Genomic DNA, 22,579 nt, shown 5'->3' on the forward strand with positions numbered 1-22,579 from the left:
TAAAATATTAACAACACTTTTTTGTAAAAATAAATGTTTGTTTCCCATTTTAATCTTATAGAGGGATACAAAACTTTAGAGGGCCCTAGGGCCCCACTCTCTAAGAATTTCCCTAAAAATAAAGTTTCCTGCACAACTTCATGTTACGCTCTTTTCAATGACACCAAAAGCATGTCAATCGGTTCAGTAGTTTCGGAGGCACAAAAAACCTGCTTGCGTATTAAATAAGTATAGATTTATATGTATATATATAAAACAATGACATAAAATCAAAATGTTTTTCTTTCTCTTCATCCACACATTCAACAAGCTGCTAGAGTGTTGCTTAGCAATCACAGGCAGCTAAAACGTTATGTCGTCATCATCTAATGTGACATAGCGCACAGCGGACGATATCTAAGGAGGAGACGGTTGAGAGCGCAAGCGTAACATTACCTTGGAGCTGTCTTATAACTTGAGTAATTTTTGACCGATTTTGATGAAATTTGGTTTGAAGTTGTAAGGCTGGATAAACTTTAATGAGTTCGCGAACCATCATGATCGGACCATGGGAACGGAGTTTTATGGGGTAAAAATTTGTTTTTCTAATTTTTGACCCTCTAAACAAAAAATTTCCCAATTTCTCTTCAGACCTTTTTAAAGAGCTTAAAAAAACAAATAATTTAGTATATCAACTTTTAATGTACAATTATCTGTTACGGAGAAAATTAAAAAAATTGTTATTTTCAAATTCCCATGTTATTCTTATAGAGAATATTGTAAAATGTTGTAGTTTGCTTGTTGTTGATCAAACTTGGTAAATTTATTTATTTTGTACTAAGCTATTTTAGGCTACTACAAAATACACTTTTTTACCCTCCCTGTAGCAGCAAGCCTATGTACTCATAAAACCTAATATTAATTAAATACATATAATTGAAAATCAATTCAGGCAACTGGAAATTCGCTTAGTCGGCAGGTTTGCTGCGGCGGGGGTATTTTAAGGTAGTTTTGATATTCCGGATGATTTGATCCGAATCGGATCCGGTCCCAATCCATCCAGATTATTGACGTTCTTCTGTACCTCATTGAGTGCCAATTTAGAGTGATTCATTTGTTTCCAACTCTTAACTTGTCTACTATTTAATCAGATATTGTAATCACAAGAGGTGAATCCATGAAATATTCTTTTTTTCCTTCTAGACATTGAACCCTCGCAACACGCTGTGTACGGATCCGTCACTTTTTCGGGGAGTTTGTGTCAGTCAGCTGCGTAATTTGGTGCCCAATCCACCTCGTGTCAGTGGGCGACCAGACTTCCGCATCTTCATGCCTTTTGGATTCCATGTTTTTAACAAACACGAACTTTACAAGAACAACAAGTTTAACAGGTTTTTTAGTAAGTAAAAATTAATTAAAATAAACTATATGCACTTTCACATATTTAATCAATTTCTTTTAAAGAGGTTAGCGGCCTTTTAACCTTGAATTTGCCCGTCCACATAGACTACAGATCTGTGCGTGGAACGTACACGGCAAAGCAAGGGGTGAGCCGGTACAGTACAAAGGTGAACTATACTGATAACATTTTTGCGGCAGTGACTAGGATCCGAACCCACGACATCGCTGCCTTGGACCCAAAGTCCGTGACGCTACCAACTGAGCCACCGACCCACCAAAATTTACATTGTTTTTCCAAGTTTTGGTTGTTAAAGTTAAACTTACATAGGTACATTTACAAATTTACATACATTTCAAAGTACCTTTCAAGGAATAAAGAAAACAAGAGCACCTTTGATGATGAAAATGTCAACCGGAATAAAGTGTTTAATGGTGAGGTTGAGGTAGTATTTTAACTAATTTTAACCATTGTGGAAAGTAAATTTCAATTATAGGCCTACCTTACGGCTATGAATCATAGATCTGTAAAGATTTTTTTAGTTTAATCATTGGATATAACATATGGAACATGATCCGGTTGACATTTAATTCAAAAGCATTTGTTTTGGTTTGAAACTGTCACATACTATATTTGATTTGCGAAGGTTTATATATAATAGCTTTGCCTTTGCCAGCATATTTGAAAATAAGCAAACCAACTGCTGTTCTTAATATAAGAAGGTTTCAACTGACTACTATAGGATCCCCGTGCATAGAACGGGCACACAGCTAGTCTAAACTGAAAACTAACTCACTCTGAAAACAAAGGATCTTGTGTGTATCATGTGTAATCTATGAACAGCTATAATTAATACAAAGTATTCGTCTGTTTAAGGAAACAAAATCTTTTAATAATAAGAAATACATTGGGATTTTGATGGCCTGTGGGGCAAACTCCGAGGACTTTTAAAACAGGAATTGGTGAATGGTCTACACAAAAAAAAAAAATTAATTTTGACACATCGTTTGTAAAAATCCGTCCATTATTAACGGAGGAGTAGTGTTTCGTAGAAATCGCCTCACGTATTACATACTAGGATGTTGTAATGGTATTGAATATTCATTAGTTTAAAAAAAAATCAAATATTTTAGATAAAGAATCAAATTTAACCCTCCGAGTGTCCATAGTTTAGGCCTTAATGTCCACCTATTTTTGGCGCATTTGCAAGGTTTTATTAAAACGGATCTGAGAAGCTTAAAACAATGTTAATTCTAATGTTCTATATACCATTTTGTTTGGAAAATCATGGGCTTCAATATTATATATAAAACATAAGGAACATTTAAAAAAAAAAAAAAAAATTTTAGGTAAAAAAAAAATATAATTTTGAAAATTTTCAAAAAAAAAATAAGTTCGCGCTCAATGAAATTGTATAAATTATAGGCCTATAAATATTTGAAAATAGCCACTTTGTTTCTAAATTTTATGAGGATTACAAATATATAATAATATAAGGAAGTAGATTTGCAAATAAATAAGTTATGGGCAAAAAACTGATTTCAGTATATAGCGTTTAGCTAAGAATGCATAGCCTAACCATAGCTAGGAATCTGGCTGATAATTTACATCAATATCACTACCTACTTCTTCAGGATCATCAACCAGCACTTCAAAACCACTTAAATCTTCTTATAATGCACCACGTATATCACTACTTTTGATTTTTAACACTAAAAAAATGATAAACGTAATAAAACACATCAGTCATCGGTCCGGGGGAACCTAGCTGTTTACAAATACACGCACGTCAGCTGTCTGCTACAATATTTTCGGAACTAAAATGAATAGCGCTTAGAGACAGACCTCTGGAGAAAGCTTAGAATATTACGGAAAGAACGATACCTAACTCGATCCAGTTCAATCCGATTCAGTCAGTCATAGAGCCTTCGCCGTAAACGATGTTTGTGCGTCTTAAACTCGACGCGTGACCCTACACAAAGTGTGTTGTGCGTCTATTTTTTGACGTGTGACCCTCGGAGGGATAGAACAGTAAATATAAAATCGAAATACTTGTTCATCCATTTGAGGTGTAATCCATACAACAATTCACCATAGAACATTCTGTTGTTTTTCACTGTGCCACAATTTCATTCCAGTTCAAAATTGTTCTGCAGGTATATATACAAATATAATATATTTTAAGCAGAATTGAAGATACCAGTTTATTCTATGGCATGAGCTCACACTTTAATTTACAAACACAATCTGTAATAGATTAAAAATAAAAACAAAATATAACTCTTTATAATGATTAATTTCGTTTTCCCCCTTGAGTATAACATTAAAAACATTGAATTTGTCAACATTTAGAAATCTATAGTTTATACCTTGAGTTGGAGCTCTTCCACTGACTAGTAGGCCTACTCATGAGTAGCTCTCAAAAGCTAGCTTGTTTGTCAAGTATACAAGTTAGTCGTTTCCTCTTGTGTGTCCAATATATCACACAGCTCAAAGGCTTGAGAGAATCAACAAACTCAATGTGTCAAGTGGAGGTGAATATTTAGTTGGTAAAATGATTTATTGCAATTTCCAAACTGAAAGCATCTCTTGTATTCCTCTTGAAGTTTTTTTTTAATTTGTTTAATTATTTATTTTGTTGTTATTTAATTCATTTTTTTCCAATTTGTTTGTTTCAGTTCCGTCCACCTTCGCCCACGTAATTGCAACAATGAACAACGTAAGCAATGTTCTGCCATCTTCTCCTCTCCTCACACAGTTTCAAGATATTCCCCCCTCCCAATTCTGCCACCAGTCTAACTGTAATCCACTGCACGTTTGTCAGTGTACCAACCTTATAAAAGTACCGTTGGGATCCATAGTCGAGTTTATACTTCTGGATACAAGTGAGTATTAGTTTAAGCAAATTTTCCATAAAGGGAATAAGCTACCATAGGTCTCATGGTAAGACCTGGAACCGGGACTTATTATTTATATTCTTATTTATACTATGTGATTGTGTATGTATGAGCACAATAACGTGACTAAAAATTATACAATTTCAAAAGAGTTTACACACTCATCTTACCTCGCTGAATTTTGTTCACTTGCGTTACACGTGGATTTGGGCTAAAATTACAGTCATCTATATATAACTAACTACAGTAGTTATATATAACTGATTACGGTATATGTGGCAGGCCACAATAGAGTAAACACGTCTGAACCAGCGAGACTGACAAACAGATTTGCACAAGTATTCTCAACTACCTAACATTCCACGGGCGTTGCACGTAAAACTTGTCACGGGGAATTGCGGCTTATGGGACTGTGGGAGTGATCACACTCCTCCTTATCTTACTGATTTTTTCCAAGGAGTTCCTAGTTTTTACCTGACTCCCTGACTGTTTTACTGTGTAGTGAGTTTGGAAGGGGACGGGGTAGTGCGGATCATGGACACGGATGATTTGTATTGCTAGTGTGGCATTCTCTACTAGTCTCACTGGTTAGCCCCGGCGCGGCGACGCTTGTCGTGGCAACAGACGCTTCATTCATACGACACATTTTTTTGTTCATTTTTCCATTGATTTACATTTAATACAATTTTACACATAAACATTTGAAATTTGAATACCGTAACAAAAATAGAAACTCTGAAACTTTAACAATAATAAAATTTTTGCTTTGAGGTCGGTATTTGAGAAATTAAAAATTGTTGTCAACTGACATCTTGCATCATAAACCAAGACTGCATCAATCCATCAACAATTTGAATGGTGAAAACGATCACGCTTTACACACCATGGGAATCCCAGCATTCAGCGCTGAGTTGATGTCAACAGTCAGTTCAATGACCGTAGTGCAGTCGACAGTCAGCTGTTGCCGATGGAGTGGGCAGGGGTGGGGGACATTGTTGTGGTGAACGGCCCGATGTCTGCCTGTCTGTGCGGGTAGGTTCTACTCTCGCCCCACCACAGCTGGAACATGACCTCTGTTGGCCAGCCTTCATGTCGCTCACAGTGGTTACATAATATGACTCAGTTGATTCATTGTTCCTCAAAATATGTAATTATGAAGTTTGCAAAACAATATTGACCTCAGTTTGATTCTATTTACTCAAAAATTGAAACTATTGCACATATAAATATAAATATAAATATAATCTCTGTACGAATATGACACAAATAAATAAACAAGTAAACAAACACAGAAATATCAATGTGGATCAATGTGGATAATCACCTTAAAGATAACAACTGATACCCTCATCAATGCCAACCTGCCATGGTAGTAATGCCAATCTGCTTCCTTAACCAGATCTCTCAATTTGCAGTGCTATCACTTTTTGTAAAGAAAAAAAATAAGAAATAATAATCTTTACTTAATATTTACTCATTCTCATCAAATACAAAATTAATTCACACCTCTATGTAATATAATTTAGATATTCCATAAAGGTGTGAAAATAACAAAAAGTTGCCCCCTGGTGGGGTTTAAATGAATTTAATTTATATTTAATTATTGAACTCATGAGGACACATAATTACAGAGCTGCGCAGTGGAATTAAAGATGTTAAGTGTGGGCCCTGTAATTAAATACCCCAGAAGTCCATTAAGGGGGGGATCGAGAGAGATCTGATTAGTGTCCTCCTTCACACCTTCTTCAGCTTAATTCTAACACTTCTTAAAAACTAATAGATGTGTTTATTTGAACACTCTATGAATTGAAATGTCTGTTCAGATGAAAGATTGTGATATGAATTGATTTCTCTGTAAAACTGTAAAATTGCAAATAATAACATATTGAAATATTGATTGAAAATATTTATGAAACTGTTTGTCCAGAAAATATTTATCAAAGTATGACTTCAAGATGTTAATATATACACTTGATTCGGTTAAGCCGATTACTCATGAATTCACCAATTTAATATTAAAAATATAAATATGAACTTGTAAAACTTGATTGGTAAAAAATATTCATTTATAAAAAATGAGATCATCAATATTATTTGTGTATGCTTTGTATACTTCTTTCAGATAAGCCAATTACCTCTTAAATTATACCAGTTTGATATTAATAATACTAGCTGAAACACAGGCAAATAAAAAGATGGTGATTTGTAAAAATACTGTATAATAAACCAGAATTGAGCTGTGACATAAATTGAACATATCTGATACTATTGCCTATTGTACACAACGTTTAATATTTTGAGAAAGAGAGTGAGAGAGTTGATTGTCAATTTAAAGTTCAAATTGGCGGTTTTTTTAAATCTAAAATACAAAGTCTCGGGAAACCCTAGCCTTGACAACTTTATTTGTTTATTTTAGGTCATCAGACTCCCCAAAGATGTTATTATTATTATCAACTGGCCAGTTTACAAATTTAATCAAACAGGGACTATTATGTAGGTTTGTGATCTACATCACTCCTTGCTGATAAATGCAACGGGGCCAATCGACTACTGAATCGATTACTTGATAATTTTATTTAATAATGACTCTTTATGAAGTTAATGGGAGTCTATCCTCATGACCCTTTATCAAACCCTAGCCTTCGACCGAGCACTCTGTTCCCCCATTTACGTTACACAATCAAACTCTCACTATTGAAAAATGTAATACTCTGTTCAATAAATTATTCCCATACATGAAAATACAAAACGTTGTAAATAATAATACTGGTGATGATAGAGTTTGACCTTTACATAGAACACAAAGTAATAGTAATTTCACAGACAATCATTGCTCTTAAAATTAATAGACCATTTCAATTCAATTTAATAAATAATTATCAATTGACTAGAATTACTAATATGACAACCTCTTTGCATAATCATGACAAATTTAATAAAACATTTTTATCCTGAATTTGTGACCATGTGCTCTAAGCAGACCAAGTGAAACATGAACTTTTCAAACCAAACAAGACATGATCCCTAACTTGTAAAACGAGTGGTACATGTGAAAAAATGGCAGATTGGCAGGACTATATTAATACTAAAACACAAATAACACAAAACATTTACTTACGTACACATGTCGACGACACATTTACATTCACACTGACAAAAGATTCACATTTAAAACTGACTCGTGGTGATTTGTGACTTTGTCTGACCGAGCGGAATATCACGTCACGGTTTTTTCTAGTGTAGGACTTATTAATTCTTGTTTTTTCGAGCTGGCGTTTAATGATTCAATTAAAAATACCGTCACGACGATCTACGATTCGCTAGAAACTGACATTTGCTATCGATATGATGCATGTACAAATTTTCATCACGAACGCGAACAATCAATCCGGCATCTCAACTGTCTGGACATAATACTAATAAAATCACACCCCCAATTGCAGTTCGGCGAAATTTTGACAATTGCGATCATTTGATGCACGTATAATTTCCGCCTGAACGCAAATTTCCGAGCTACGAATGAAGATATTAATAAAATCGTCCTACAACAGCGACAAACACGACCTTGGATGTTGATTGTGCAAGCACTGGACCACGAGTGACGGCGAGACGATTGCACACGGCACGGTTCGAGTCCTTTTTCCAGTTCATATTCCTCCGCGTTACGTCATGTTTGACTGACGTGGTTCTTTGCCTGGCGCGGATTTTAAATCTTTGCATTTAAAATCGGCACAACGGTCAAACTGTTCCATGTGCGACGCACGTGAAAACGGAAAAATCAAACTCGCTGGTTACAAGTGTAGGCCCGGTCTAACAGGCAATACATTTTTTAGGTATCCAAATACAAATAAATAGTTTTTATCATAATACCTTTCTTGCAGCTCTTACATTTAAGTTTTATATCATTAAAACCCTCTGATTTAAGAATACCCTTAGCGGAAAATAAATACTTAAAAATAAATTGAACATATTTGATTTACAACAAGAAATGTGTTTATATTTTTTTAACACAAAGTTTTTATTCAAACTCCAAAAATCATTTCTGGATGGAGTGAAGGGCAAAAATAATGTAGGCCTGGCATAAACTACAAAATAACGGCAATTTTTCAGTGAGTAGCCTAGCAGTGTTTGCTGCAAAAAATTTCTTTTTATATCTATCAATACCTAGAATACAAGAAAACTTGGCGTATTGGTATTGACAAACACACAAGACCCTAAAAGTTATGTGTTTGGATTGTTTTAAAACAAAAGGTAAACAAAGTTGTTTTGCATCTCACACTATGTCACATTTTGGCTGATTGGAGGGGTGGGGATGCGCGTGCACACACCTTCTTTTATACGCCTTGACTAAATAAAACCTAGGCACTGCAATCCTGGATAAAGAATTAAATGGTCAACACAATCAAATTCCTTGCTGCAATCAGTGATCTGAGCAAGACTTTAAAACAGGATCTTTTAAAATGCTGATTAAATCATCCTCAAGTGATACAACTGCACTTGTAGTACTCTTTCTTACCCATCTGATAGCCAAATTGTGAAACACAGATTAGGCTTGTGTCAGGCTGAACTCATTCCCAAGGGAAAAAGGCTGCTACTCTTACACAAATCATGAAAACCTAATTCTTTAAAAAATTGTGTACTCGGAAGTAAAAATATGTTTTATGTTTGAAACGTTTGAATGTGTAGGATTACAAAACTAGTGTAAATCTAATGCTAAACAAAGAACTGAGTACAATTAACAGCAGGTATGTTATTGAAGGAAGAGGCTTATCAGCACTCATCTATCCAGCAAAGCAAGGGGTGTGCTGGTACAGTTCGGCCAAAACTTCTGTGCACGTGGACGGGTCGCTACTAGCCGAACTAAAACATACGGGTACTGGCTATTGGCAGTGCTGGGGGTAGGGGTGAGTGAGTAGCTGGCCACAAATGTTTTCACAAAAGTACCCCCGCCAACCCCCTCACCTAGATCCAACCAGATCTGGTCGCGTGCACAGAAACTTTGGCCAAACTGTACAGTACAACAAACGTGAACTGTAGTGATAAAATGTTTGCAGTCGTGACTAGTATCCGAACCCACGACATCGCTACCTTGGGCACGAAGTCCGTGATGCTAACGACTGAGCCACCGACTCACCTAAATAATTTACTTGCTAAATTGATGATAGGGAATATTTCCTGAACTAGTTGATGCAATTAATTATAAATTTGACAAATCATAAATGACTAACTAATCATTTGCAGACCCTCCTACCCCAGTAGGACTTTCTCATCCATTCCACATCCACGGACATGACTTCTACATTCTGGAGCAAGGCAAGCTGGTAGTTCCTGTAGTGGAGTTTCTCCTGGACCTGGACCTGAGGCTTTCTAAGTCTGGTCGCCGCATCAGCAACTTCCTGCCCGCCAAGGATACAGTTACAGTCCCGGAGACTGGATACGCTATTGTCAGAATAGTGGCGGACAATCCAGGTATCCAGGATATTTAAATTGCCCATATTTTCATGTCCCACCTTTACATCCTAGGACAAGGCGCTAGCTCGGAACCGTTTTACACATTACTTCAGAATGCTAGGCCTAGAGGGTTGTTGCAATATCACTTAGATAAAATCCATTTATGATTGGTAGGATTTGAACCCAAGACCTCAAGGATCTAAGTCCCATGGACAAATTTTAGAAGTAGGGCGATTTTTTAAGGTGCGATTTTCGGAAAACGCTTTGGAGCGTTTTGAAGAAAATTTAATTCCTGCCCATGAAAATTCTTTCAAATTTTTGCTAACTCTTACCGTGTAACGACCCAAAATCTGCCAAGGGGTAAAAACCCGATTTTTAAAGAGTTTCATCTTAAGTATTATAATTTGCTACGTTCGGGGTAAGCCGCGCCCGCGTTGTCAGCGGCATCGTAGGGGCAAGGGTCCTACGTCATCGCAGAGGGGAGGGCGTTAGTTACCTACCCCGCCGCCAGGGGCGATGGCGAAGAAGGACCAGAAGAGCAGACCTCATGGTCAGTTGTCCACCCGATACCGAACCGTCAGTACGCCAGCTGTTTGGAGATAAATCCAACAGTCCTAACTTACGAAATTCTGGTCAATTAAAGATTTCCCCCGTTCCTGGTATTAAGGCATCAGGTTAGTGTGCTACCGAGTTTATTTTGTTTATTCTCATTTTTGCAGAAGTTTTATTATTTTTATTTTACTGTGCCGCAGTCGTGCGCAACCCGCACGCTTTGTCACGTTCGAGCACACTGCTTTTTGTTTTAAACCAGCTGTGGAAATCATTTAAGTTTGCAGAACGATATCCGTAGTCGATACCCCGAACCGTCCTACGTAAATTTGATTCAAGAAACCCCGTATCGACTCTGGTGATCGACCGAGTCTAATTTTCCCGACACGTTTACTTTGGTGATTACCAAGTATAACGAACGAAACACGTTTAGGTTAAGTTTCCAATTAATTAGGCTTAATCGCATTCATCATAGGTTATTCAAAATTCTAAATTTAGCTTCACATATTTTTCGAGTGGCTATGATGAGCACTTGTTGAAGGTAAGCTTAACATTGTAAGCAATGTTACAATTAACTTGTTCATGTATTAATGTTGTAATTAATATTCTGAGCCAATAAACTCGAAACGATAATTAATTAATGAACACGTTAGAGTCCTGGACTATCTCATAGTAGACTAAGTTATCTGGACAAATTTAAGGTGTGACGGAATTTCAGGTGAGACGACAATTACGTACTTTAAAATCTAATTTTGTCTCTCAACCCGAAATTTCGTCATAACCGTTTTTGAGCTACAGCGATTTGAAAAAAATGTGTTTTCTTAAAAAGGGGGCAAAAAAGTCAAATTTTGAAATGCCATAACTTTTGATAGGATTAACGTAGAGATCTCTAGTTTGTGCCATCCTTTTTCTTTTTTCATGCCCTCACATTTGATATGTCAAAAGGGGTACCTACCTTGCAATTTAAACATTTTAAGTTAAGGGTTGGGGGAGAAAGGGGGTGAATGGGAACTTCACATTAAATTCACAACAATTGTGGCCCCAACTTCACATTAAATTCACAACAATTGTGGCCCCTACGTCAATAGACGATTCCCACAAACTGCATATTTCTATCTATTGCAGTTTTTACATAAATAAAGAAGCAAGTTAAAAAAAAAACACCCTGTATATTCATGTTTACCTTTAGATTTGTTAAAAAAACAGAAGTATGTGTGTGGTAGTAGAAAGAGGCTATCAAAATATATACACATTATGCATGTTAAAAGCCGTTTCTTAAACATCTCTTGCTTAGTGCTGGGGTTTTCAAAACTTTCTTTCACTGTAGTAATTATGCTTTTTATATTTTAAAAGCAATCGTCCATAAAGTGCAAAAATGGTTTGAGTGTCTTTATCTAAACAATGAACAATATTCAAATTCATTGTAGTAGCCCCGGAACTGTAATAATGATTAATAATGGTTTTTTATTACCTGTTGTCAGTTCCAAATTTTTATCTTCTGTAGATGCTACATGTTTCGGCGATGTAACGGTCGTGTAACGGCAATGTTTCGTTCCCATGATAGGCCTATCCAACTAAATGTATTATTTATTTATGTGTCGTGTGTTAAGTGTCATGTGTGTAAACCAAAAACGAAGCTATACAAGCGGATTTTTTAATGTACATTCCTGGACTGTATGCTTGACAATGGCATCTCGCCGAAACATGTAGCATCTACGGAAGCTAAAATTTGTGTAAAGTTCTTAAACCTTTGTTTAGTAAATAAATAATAAATAAATGTCCAGGGTTTACAATGATGAATACAAATAAAACTTGTATTAGTCAAATTGTACAAATAAGTAGGGTTATAAATTTAGATGAAACTCTTAATCTCAGGGTTCTAGGAATGTGCCGGCTTAAAGTAGGCTTATGTGATGTTGGATAGGCATAAGCCTAATGTTCATCACAAGTTATGTACAGTTCAATTTACACTTTTGAATAGAAGAAAGTTCAAATTTTGAATTTAGTAAAATTATAATTTAGGTAAAAGTTCAAAACGGCAAAAGCCAATAGAAATTTTGGAATAAGACATAAGACATAAGACATAAGACATAAGATATTTATTGCCGTTGATCATTTTTACATGAGATGGGCATGGTCAACATAAATATATACAGTCAATAACATCAAATAATATCAATAATATCGATAATAATCATCAATAATATCTAAATATATTTAAATTAAAACTAAAGAGTTGCAACTCCAGCCTAGTACCCAAACAACAGCTTCATAAACATTAAATTAATAAAATTGGCAAACCTCATCCAAACAAACAAAAGTTAATGCTTATCATTAATTTGAAAACTTAAAATATATTATCTATGTTGGTGGCCATAAACTCATTAATAGTAAAGAATGGATTGTCTAGAAGCCATTGATACATCTTGGTTTTGAAGCCTTTAAGAGGAGTGGTGTGAGCATTATCGGGAAGCTTATTAAAAAATTTAACACAATTTACCATGTAAGAATTTCCAAACTTTGTTAACCTATGTTGCGGGATTTCAAGTTTGTTTTTATTCCTGGTATTGTGATTGTGTACCTCACGTCTAATAAAAAAAGAATTTAGATTTGTTTTTGTGAATATTAATACATGATAAATATACAAGTTAATAATTGTAGGAATCTTCAATTGTTTGAAAAGACATCTACTATGATCTCCAGGCCTGGCTTGACAAATGGTTCTAATTAATTTTTTTTGAAGAATCAGGGCATCTGAGACATTTGCAGAGTGTCCCCAAAGTATGAGACCATAAGCAATATGAGACTGAAAGAGTCTGAAATAGGCAGTCCTCAGATAGTCAGTAGAGATTATGGAGCTCAGTTTCCAAAACAAACAATTGACCCTTGAGAGTTTTTTACACAAATTTACTACATGGTCATTCCATGTGAGCTTTGAGTCTATGTGAATTCCCAGCAGTTTTACAGATTGATTTAGATCGATGATTGATTTTGATTGATAGTTTTGATTTTGTGAAAGACTGAGCAAAATATTCTGAGTTTTAGTCTCATTACACAGCAGTTTGTTAGCTGAGAACCATTCTTGTGCTTGGTTTTGAGCTGAGGTTATTCTGGCCTCCAAGAGGTCAAGGTTTTTATTACAAGTAAAAAACGTGGAATCATCTGCATAGATAATAGAATTTACACCTACATTTTTGGGAAGATCATTTATTATTACAATAAAGAGAAATGGTCCGAGAACTGAGCCCTGCGGCACTCCCAAGGAGACATCACACAATGATGAGTGAGCACCCATAATATTTACATATTGCTTACGGTTCATTAAGTATGATTCAATTAATTTCAAGGAGTCGCCAGAAACACCATAAAAGTTAAGTTTAGTAAGGATATTGATAGGCGGTACACAATCAAATGCCTTAGTTAAATCTAATAGGGATAGGAAGGCTGATTCTTTATTTTCAAAATGTGAGTATTTAGCAAAGTACAAGTTCAGTTTGATCTCACCCAAAAGTTTATGGTAGTCTTCTCCACAAATATATTTCTTGAGGTAAAAATGATATGTATTAAATAATTGAGAAAAATCTTGATATTTTAAATACTGTAAAGTTAAATCACCAATTAAAAGTTTTAAATAATCTTCCTGTCTTGCTTCTTCATTACTTATTCTCAATTGAAAAATCTTGATTCTTGATGTTCAATTTCATACATCTGTTTCAACAATAAGTTCACTGGTTTCTTGATGTCACTATTCACTGTTACTTTTATGATTGGTTAGTATTATATGAAGAGTATTTTAATTACATTTTTGAAAGTGAAAGAGAAAAATAATTTTGTAAAATAATTCAAACTGTATAAATAACTTCCAGTGATTATAAATTTAGCTTATTAAATAAATGACGGTGTTTGATGAGAATGTGAAATATGGAAATTTACAATAGGTGGAACCTTTTGCCCTTTTACTGCATGTAAACACATGTGATAATTTAGAGGTATTAATTTAGCTAAAAGTAGGCCTAGATACTTGGATACATAACACATGGTTTATTAACATTCAACTTATATACAAATTCAAAAGTAAACAATGGGGATAATTTTGGAACATCTCAAACAGAAAAGAGGGGAAATATCCCCTCAGAAATCTGGTATTTGAGTATCCAATACTAGATTTCGAATAATGTGAACAAAATTATCATAGAAAACATTAATATTGGAATAAGAAAATACTTAAAATTAAAAATACTTAAAATTAACAAGTTGTATCTTCTGAATAAGAGAAAACATAGTAATGAACAAGGTGAAACAAAGAAAAGTTGATTCTGGGCCTTTGGTTCATCAGTGCTTCCTAGTTTAAAACCTGATGATTTGGATTTATATAATTGGTAGTTCCGGTAGTAGGGTTGCTTTTGTCTATAATTGCAGAACATACTTGGGACTGTTCTTGAGACGGGTACTGACGTTCTTCACGGTGTGGTGGGTTGGTGTTGTTGTTTGGTCTCTGGGAGTTGTAGTTTCCTCTTCCTCTGGAATTATAATCTTTCCTGTAGATGTTCTGTTGTCCACTGCTGTAGTTCTGTGGTTGACTTTATCCCCTCGAAGACTGGTTGTAAGAGCCATGGTTGTACTGCTGGTTCGGGCGAGGTGGGCTGTTTGGCTGTCTGTTCGGCTGGTAGTGGTTACGATTACCCTGTTGGTTACTGTAATTGTGAGTACGTGGGTGTGATGGTTCATAGCGGTTGGACTTTGAAGTCATGGTCCGTTGGTGAGCGTCTTTGAGGTCCTCTCGTTGTAATAGCAGCTCAAACTCGTGTACCGTGGTGACATTCTGGACTCGTCTGGCATCTTGTACTAATTCCGAAAAATGGTCGGACAGGATTACAACGATTTCTTCATCGGTCAAAGGAGGTGTTATCGATCTTAGTGTCAAGACCTTTTCTATAAAATATTCGGCTCTTGATAGTCTGCCATCCTGTCGATACTTTTCAACATCGATTCTTTGCTTGATACCACGTTGAACCTCGTGACTCCAAAATTTGTTCAAAAACATTGCCTCGAAATCGGTCCAATTTTTTATTTGATATTTGACCAACTCAAACCATTTAGATGCGTGGTGGTCAAGACATTGTTCAATTACATCCAATAAATGTTCAGACTCATCGTTTGATTTCTGATTGTCAACATTCCGTTCGTAAAAACGTTTAAGCTTACTCAAAAATTCTTTTGGATTTTGTGTCTTTCCGTGAAATTTAGGTGGGTTAATGTCTAGATAATTTCTGTTAGTTCCCGGACAAGTAACATAAAGAGGCGTTATTGTACTAGTTGATTTGGAAATCTGTTGTTCCATGTTATTAATTCGATAACTATGGTTGTCTGTTATTGAATTTAGTTTGACCAAGTTCTCGTTCTGTCCTTCGATTTTAGTAACTAAATCGTCATTTTGTTGTTTTAGGTTACTTTGGCATATATTTATCTGTTGTTGCAATTTAGAATCAAAATTTCGGGTTAGGTTATTGCTCAAAGTAGCAATATTTTGATCAATAGTGATCTGATTAGTCTCAATTTTAGTATTTAATTCATTACGGATTTCTTGAGATTTAATTTCGATCTTTTTGTCAACATTCATTTCAATAGTATTTATTTTGAGTGAGTGTTCAGATAAGGTATTGTGGATAGCTTCAATTTCAGACTTTACGGTTTGAACATCTGATTTGAGATTAGTTATGTCGTGTGAGATAGCATTTACATTATTTTCTATGGATTTAATATCCTTTTGAAGGTCATCTCGCATCAAACTAATATTTTGGTTGAGTTCATTTTTGAGATCATTTAAGCGTATATCACTGTCTTGTTTGATTGTGTTCATATTTTGATTTACTAGATTTATGTCTTGTTTCAGTTCACGAAACAAATATGTAATTTGTGTTAGGATGTTGGAATCATTAGTGTTGCCGATCGGCTGGTGTGACTCATTCATTGGATTGGTCAGTGAGCCAGTTTTGTTTGGTTCATTCAACTGCAGATCAGCTGTTTCGTCGTTCTGGTCGCTTGGAGTAGTACACATTTTGTCAAGTGACGTCACACTGCCTTTTTCTGTCTGAAGGTCCAGATCCGCCATCTTGATCTTAGGATTAGAACCTACACTGTCATTAACCTCAACAACGTCTGTTTCTAATGGATTTCTATCGCTTTCCAGTCCATGAAAAAGAATTGATTCTGGGATTTCTCCAAATAAAATATGATGATAATTGTTACTTGTTTCAACATTATTTGTAGTGTCTATAGTTACTAGTGTATTTGAATGTGTTTCGTTGGTTAGAGTTGCTTGACTAGAATGTACGGTGTTGCTTACGGCATCTTGGTTGCTAGTATCATTGTTGGTTGTAGTAGACCTATTTCTTAAATTATATGCTTTATCTTCCATAATATCGTATAATAGTGATCAATAATAATAGTTCAATATATGGATGAGGTGTTGTGAATGATATCTGGTTATGGATGTGCACACAAGGTTAGTTATTCTTATGCTTAGAATTTAGGTTGTCATAACTTAGGCCTATTACATCGAGATAGGTTTGGAAGTTATTTTGTATTGGATAATATCACATAAGCTACTTTTTTGCCACACGTTGCAGGCGCCAATGTAAAGTTCTTAAACCTTTGTTTAGTAAATAAATAATAAATAAATGTCCAGGGTTTACAATGATGAATACAAATAAACCTTTTATTAGTCAAATTGTACAAATAAGTAGGGTTATAAATTTAGATGAAACTCTTAATCTCAGGGTTCTAGGAATGTGCCGGCTTAAAGTAGGCTTATGTGATGTTGGATAGGCATAAGCCTAATGTTCATCACAAGTTATGTACAGTTCAATTTACACTTTTGAATAGAAGAAAGTTCAAATTTTGAATTTAGTAAAATTATAATTTAGGTAAAAGTTCAAAACGGCAAAAGCCAATAGAAATTTTGGAATGTGAGTATTTAGCAAAGTACAAGTTCAGTTTGATCTCACCCAAAAGTTTATGGTAGTCTTCTCCACAAATATATTTCTTGAGGTAAAAATGATATGTATTAAATAATTGAGAAAAATCTTGATATTTTAAATACTGTAAAGTTAAATCACCAATTAAAAGTTTTAAATAATCTTCCTGTCTTGCTTCTTCATTACTTATTCTCAATTGAAAAATCTTGATTCTTGATGTTCAATTTCATACATCTGTTTCAACAATTAGTTCACTGGTTTCTTGATGTCACTATTCACTGTTACTTTTATGATTGGTTAGTATTATATGAAGAGTATTTTAATTACATTTTTGAAAGTGAAAGAGAAAAATAATTTTGTAAAATAATTCAAACTGTATAAATAACTTCCAGTGATTATAAATTTAGCTTATTAAATAAATGACAGTGTTTGATGAGAATGTGAAATATGGAAATTTACAATAGGTGGAACCTTTTGCCCTTTTACTGCATGTAAACACATGTGATAATTTAGAGGTATTAATTTAGCTAATAGTAGGCCTAGATACTTGGATACATAACACATGGTTTATTAACATTCAACTTATATACAAATTCAAAAGTAAACAATGGGGATAATTTTGGAACATCTCATTTGGAACTGACGACAGGTAATAAAAAACCATTATTAGTCAATGAACAATAGTTATTCATTATAAAATCTAGGTCTTTGGGTGATGACTGCGTTGTTATATAAGCTAAACTAGAGGCCAACGTTGTGGATGAGTAACAATTATCCATCTTCGGGGCATAGGCCTCCCACTATTCAACAGTTGGCAAAAACGCCAGCCTCTAGTTAAGCTTATTCAACAACACGGTTATCAGCCAAAAACTTAGATTTGCAATCCACTGTGACCCTGTAAGTCTATCATCTAGATTAATAGTTATTCATGTTATTTCAATTACTGCGATAATTTTTCATCACTGATTAGTGAAACAGAAGTTTTATATTGTTTTGCATCCTGAAAACTGATATGTCGCTCCCTGAAGACAAAAACAGATTCAAGATCCTAAATAATGTTAAATTTCTGTATTGCTAATCAGAGAAGGAAAATGTTTTCAGTCATTGCAGAGTATCCTTGGTTGCAGGAATGTGGCTCTTCCATTGTCACTTCGCCTATCACCTGGAGACGGGAATGGCTGCTATCATCCAAGTGGGAGAACTCTCCGACTTCCCACCAACTCCGACTGGATTTCCCAAGTGTCAGGAGTTTGTGCCTCCCATCTTAGACTTTTGATAGTAAAATTGTTTTTCTGAAACCCCTTTTTCAAGAAAATCTCACTTACATTTCAATAATGCTCTGTGGAGTTTTTTGAGGATAATGTTAAATTATGTTCAACGTTAGTCATTTCATTTCCTACAAGTATTACTGCTGGAAAATCTATTGCTTCAGCAAAACAAAATATAATGAACAAAAATATCAATAGAGATGTATTAAAAAAAAAAAAAAAAAAAAAACTTCATGAATATATTTAATTTTCTTACACTACCTACTTATTTTGAATGTTGGCAGGTGCTTATAAGAAAACTGTTTGTTCCTATAGGAGGTTGATTGTAATTAGTATTAAACAGTAGTCAAATTGAGTTTAAACAAGCAAGAGTAGAGCATTCAAGCGGGAAATAAATAAATAATTAGGGGTTTTAAAAGAAAGTGTATAGTTTCAACATAGGTTAAGTGTACATAACTTTTGTACAAAATATTTATTTATTTAAATTTAATGCACGAAGAATAAAATGTCAATTTATAGTTAATCTGTGTATTATTCAGTAATATAATAACCCTATTAATAAGATCTACATTTGATAGACTTATTATCATACTTTAGACACAAATATATTACATTGAGAGATGTCAAGATATCGTTGCAATCCTGGGTGGCGGTAATGATGTCTTGGCGACCGCAGGCGAATAATAAGACATTGCTGAGGTCACTATCATGACAACTTTATGATCCAGGCTATTTTTCGCTATTTTTCACCACACTTTACCCTATTACCACTATTCACCACTATAATAATGCACACTGATAGTCAACTCAACTACAACTTTAAGGTTATGTGAAGAAATAATTTGAGGAATCAGCTAAAATAAAAATAAATTGTTGCTAGGCAACGGTGACAATAACACAATTCTATTGCAACGCTATGGGTTTTATCTGTGTATTTAAAATGCATTCATGTTTTAAGTAAGTAAGCCGACAGCTGATTTTGCGGCCCCGGCCTGTAAAAACCTGCTCGGTCCCCAAATTACGATGACAGCTGGCATGGCCAGCAAAATGTAACTTTCAGCCACCAATTAACGTATGTAATACAGCCAAAAACATCATAGTGTGGTGAAAACACTTTAATACGAGTTTGTTTGGTCCAACAGTATAAACTATTGCGTCCCTCAATTTGAAGGCATTCAAATATCGGCCGTCATGTACAATAATAATATTAATACAATTTTTGCTTTAAACATGCCGACTTTCTATGTTTTAAATGTTAAAGACACCATGTTTTGTAGTATTCAAACCACTAAAGCGTACATAAGCAGACTTAAAACTCAATAGTGTATCATACGGTTGGAAATCTCATAATAACAGTTTTTATCACATTTGGCAACCTTCTAATATACAGAGTGTATAGAAATTCAGTGGACCAATGTGTTTTAAATGTTTATCATAAACATTAATTTTTAATGTTGTATCTATTTACAATGGAGTGTTTACTATTGATCCTCCATCGTTGTCTATAATTCTTAAACAAAAGTTTAAAATAAAACATGAAAATTACATTAATTAGCCTACTCATATTTTCTGGGCGTCCACAATTTCCTGGTAAAAATTTGGTCTTACAGAATTATATATAAGGATCTTATTTTCTTATGTTAAAATTGATGTTCTTCTGTATAATGTCATGTTTAGCAATATAACGTTCCATTACGAATAATTGTATAATCTTAATATTACAGTAACTCTTTTAATGATTTCTTATTGCATTATGTTATATCTATTGTACTGGTTGGTGTCTGCCTTTTTGACTACTTTTGACTAGATGATATCTTTGGTATTCTTGGGACTATTTCTTCTTCAAACTTATCACTTATGGTTGTTCCTTCGATGTTTTTTATAGTCAGTCTGGTTCCGTTGCACAGCTTGGGTGGACCTAAGTTTCACATTAGTATTATTGGCATTCCTTCTTTTAGTGACAGTATGTGGTCGGTTTATGACAAATTGCGAGGCATTTGTATATCTGAGATAGCACGCACAATTATTTTTCACGATTTATGTTACATTGTGTGTCTATAGAACAAAGAATAGCAATATTAAAGAATTACCATCCCTTTCATTGATTATAATACTGTGATTATAAACATACCAAACTTAACACTAACTTGGCTTTTGGAGTCAATAGGTTAACATACATACATAAATAAATACATACCTCCTCTATCAATCTATATAAATAAAATTAGAGTTTTGTCTGTACATTGCTCAGAATTATATATTTTTAGGTTATTTTTATGTTTTATACATTAAAGAAGCAGGAACGAGTCTTATGTCTATTTCTGTCTGTCTGTCTGTCTATCTGTCTTTCTGTCTTTCTGTCTGTCTGTAACACTCAAGATGGCATTTTACGCAATCTTCTTCAGGAAAACGACGGTACTTATCAAGATACAAGTAATTTTAATGTATTCACTGGATTGGCGAGAATGTCTTTAACCATTAAAATATGGCCTCACTACTTTGTAAATAAAATTACGGACGTTCATAAATGCAGTTTTGTGTGATTTTTGTCAAGTTTTCGTCCAATTTTTATCACATAATCATCTATGACATAACAAACAGCTGTTCAGATCAAGATTATTTTTTCTAGCTGTCACTGATATGTTTACAAATGTTGTTTACAAATACCGCAACCATTTTCGATCACATTTTGAAAGCTAATCCCAACCAAGTGAGATTAAAAAATAAAAACGTTTTTCTTACATAACAGATTTAATTAATCGCAAGTGCAATTATATAGTGTAATAATAGAGGAACCGTAAATGAAATTAAATAACTAGGCATCATCCAGGTCAGGAACGAGAGATTCTTTGTGTTTAAAATTGTTCTTGAGTTTTGATAACCAGAAAGAAGACCTTGAATCAGTGTTGTATATGGCTCTGGAAAACTTAAATTTAATAATGATTGTCGCCAATAGCTTAGAAACAAGGTTTCCACTCATTGACGGCGCTTCAATGGTGGTTCTGTAAAGTGTAAAGTAAAAAAATCACAACTGCAGTGGGTGATTGTACAGAGGTTTACGGATCATGCTAAACTCGCTTTTCCAATGTGTCACTTTCTGTTCCTACCATTGACTATACCTATATAGTCAATAGTTCCTACTCATCGTGTGATGCAATCACTGGACCATACAGCCAATAGGCCCATAGCCCATCTCTTGGGTACGTACGCATACCCAATTATTCATAATAACCTTTTCGACGACGATCCTTGATACCGGTACTCTTCCCTAGAATACACGGCCTACCTACTTAAGAAATGAAATTACAAACGTCCAAAAACCCATCGTTGTGTGATTTTTGTCACATTTCCTTCTAATGTTAATAGATAGCCTATACCAATCATTGTTTAGAGAATATTTAATCTATTAAATAACAAACAGTTGTTTTTATAAGGTTGTTTTTTTTTTAAACTGACACCGATAAGTTTACATTAAAAGTTGTTTACAAATAAAGCAATTAATGAGAAATAATTTTGATTGCCATAGGGGTGCCCACAGGGAGGTTTGATGTCGCAAAATGTTACATCAGAAATTAGTTTGGGGGGGATTCAAGCCAGCGGTTGGTTAAAAGCACATAAAAGATTAATCAGATAATTTTTACGATCTCCTTAATTTATTACTGGGGTAATTATGCAATCAAAATCCCGTTTGACATTTTATCTTGATTAATAAATCATTTTATAATTGCTATAAAATATATAGATACTTTTATGTGGATTTCCACTTTCTGACTCGTATCATGTTTGACAGTGAGAACAACTCCATGCCAACTGCTGTCAAAGGATTATGGTTGGTTTATTAAATATTGTATCTGCAATTTGAGTTTGTTTTTACCTTTCATTATGAACTCATTCTCAAATAGTCTCATTGCCTTGAGGACCTATTGATGGGTTTTTAGGTTTGTTTATTATAATATATTCTTGATTCATAAAAAAACCAGTATTATGATAATGATAATCATTTTGCTATTTTTACTACATGAACAACAACATGAAAGCTTGTGATAATATATTGGCTCT

The 22,579-nt window shown here is 34.4% G+C and overlaps 1 protein-coding gene across 1 annotated transcript in view; it reads left to right on the forward strand.

The window, feature by feature from the left end:
• LOC128995083 (uncharacterized) overlaps nt 1-18,734 on the forward strand; it is a 45,840-nt gene extending 27,106 nt beyond the window's left edge. The window contains exons 9-12 of the mRNA XM_054419973.1: nt 1,183-1,378; nt 4,057-4,263; nt 9,517-9,744; nt 18,380-18,734. Coding sequence (XP_054275948.1) covers nt 1,183-1,378; nt 4,057-4,263; nt 9,517-9,744; nt 18,380-18,528 — 780 coding nt within the window. The 3' untranslated portion in view covers nt 18,529-18,734. The remainder of the gene's footprint in view (nt 1-1,182; nt 1,379-4,056; nt 4,264-9,516; nt 9,745-18,379) is intronic.
• The last annotated feature ends 3,845 nt before the right edge of the window (nt 18,735-22,579 follow it).

This window comes from Macrosteles quadrilineatus, unplaced genomic scaffold, assembly GCF_028750875.1.
Source record: "Macrosteles quadrilineatus isolate MER2022 unplaced genomic scaffold, UCM_ALF_1.0 Scaffold_1__1_contigs__length_201487025, whole genome shotgun sequence".
In the NCBI taxonomy this organism is placed as follows: domain Eukaryota; kingdom Metazoa; phylum Arthropoda; class Insecta; order Hemiptera; family Cicadellidae; genus Macrosteles; species Macrosteles quadrilineatus.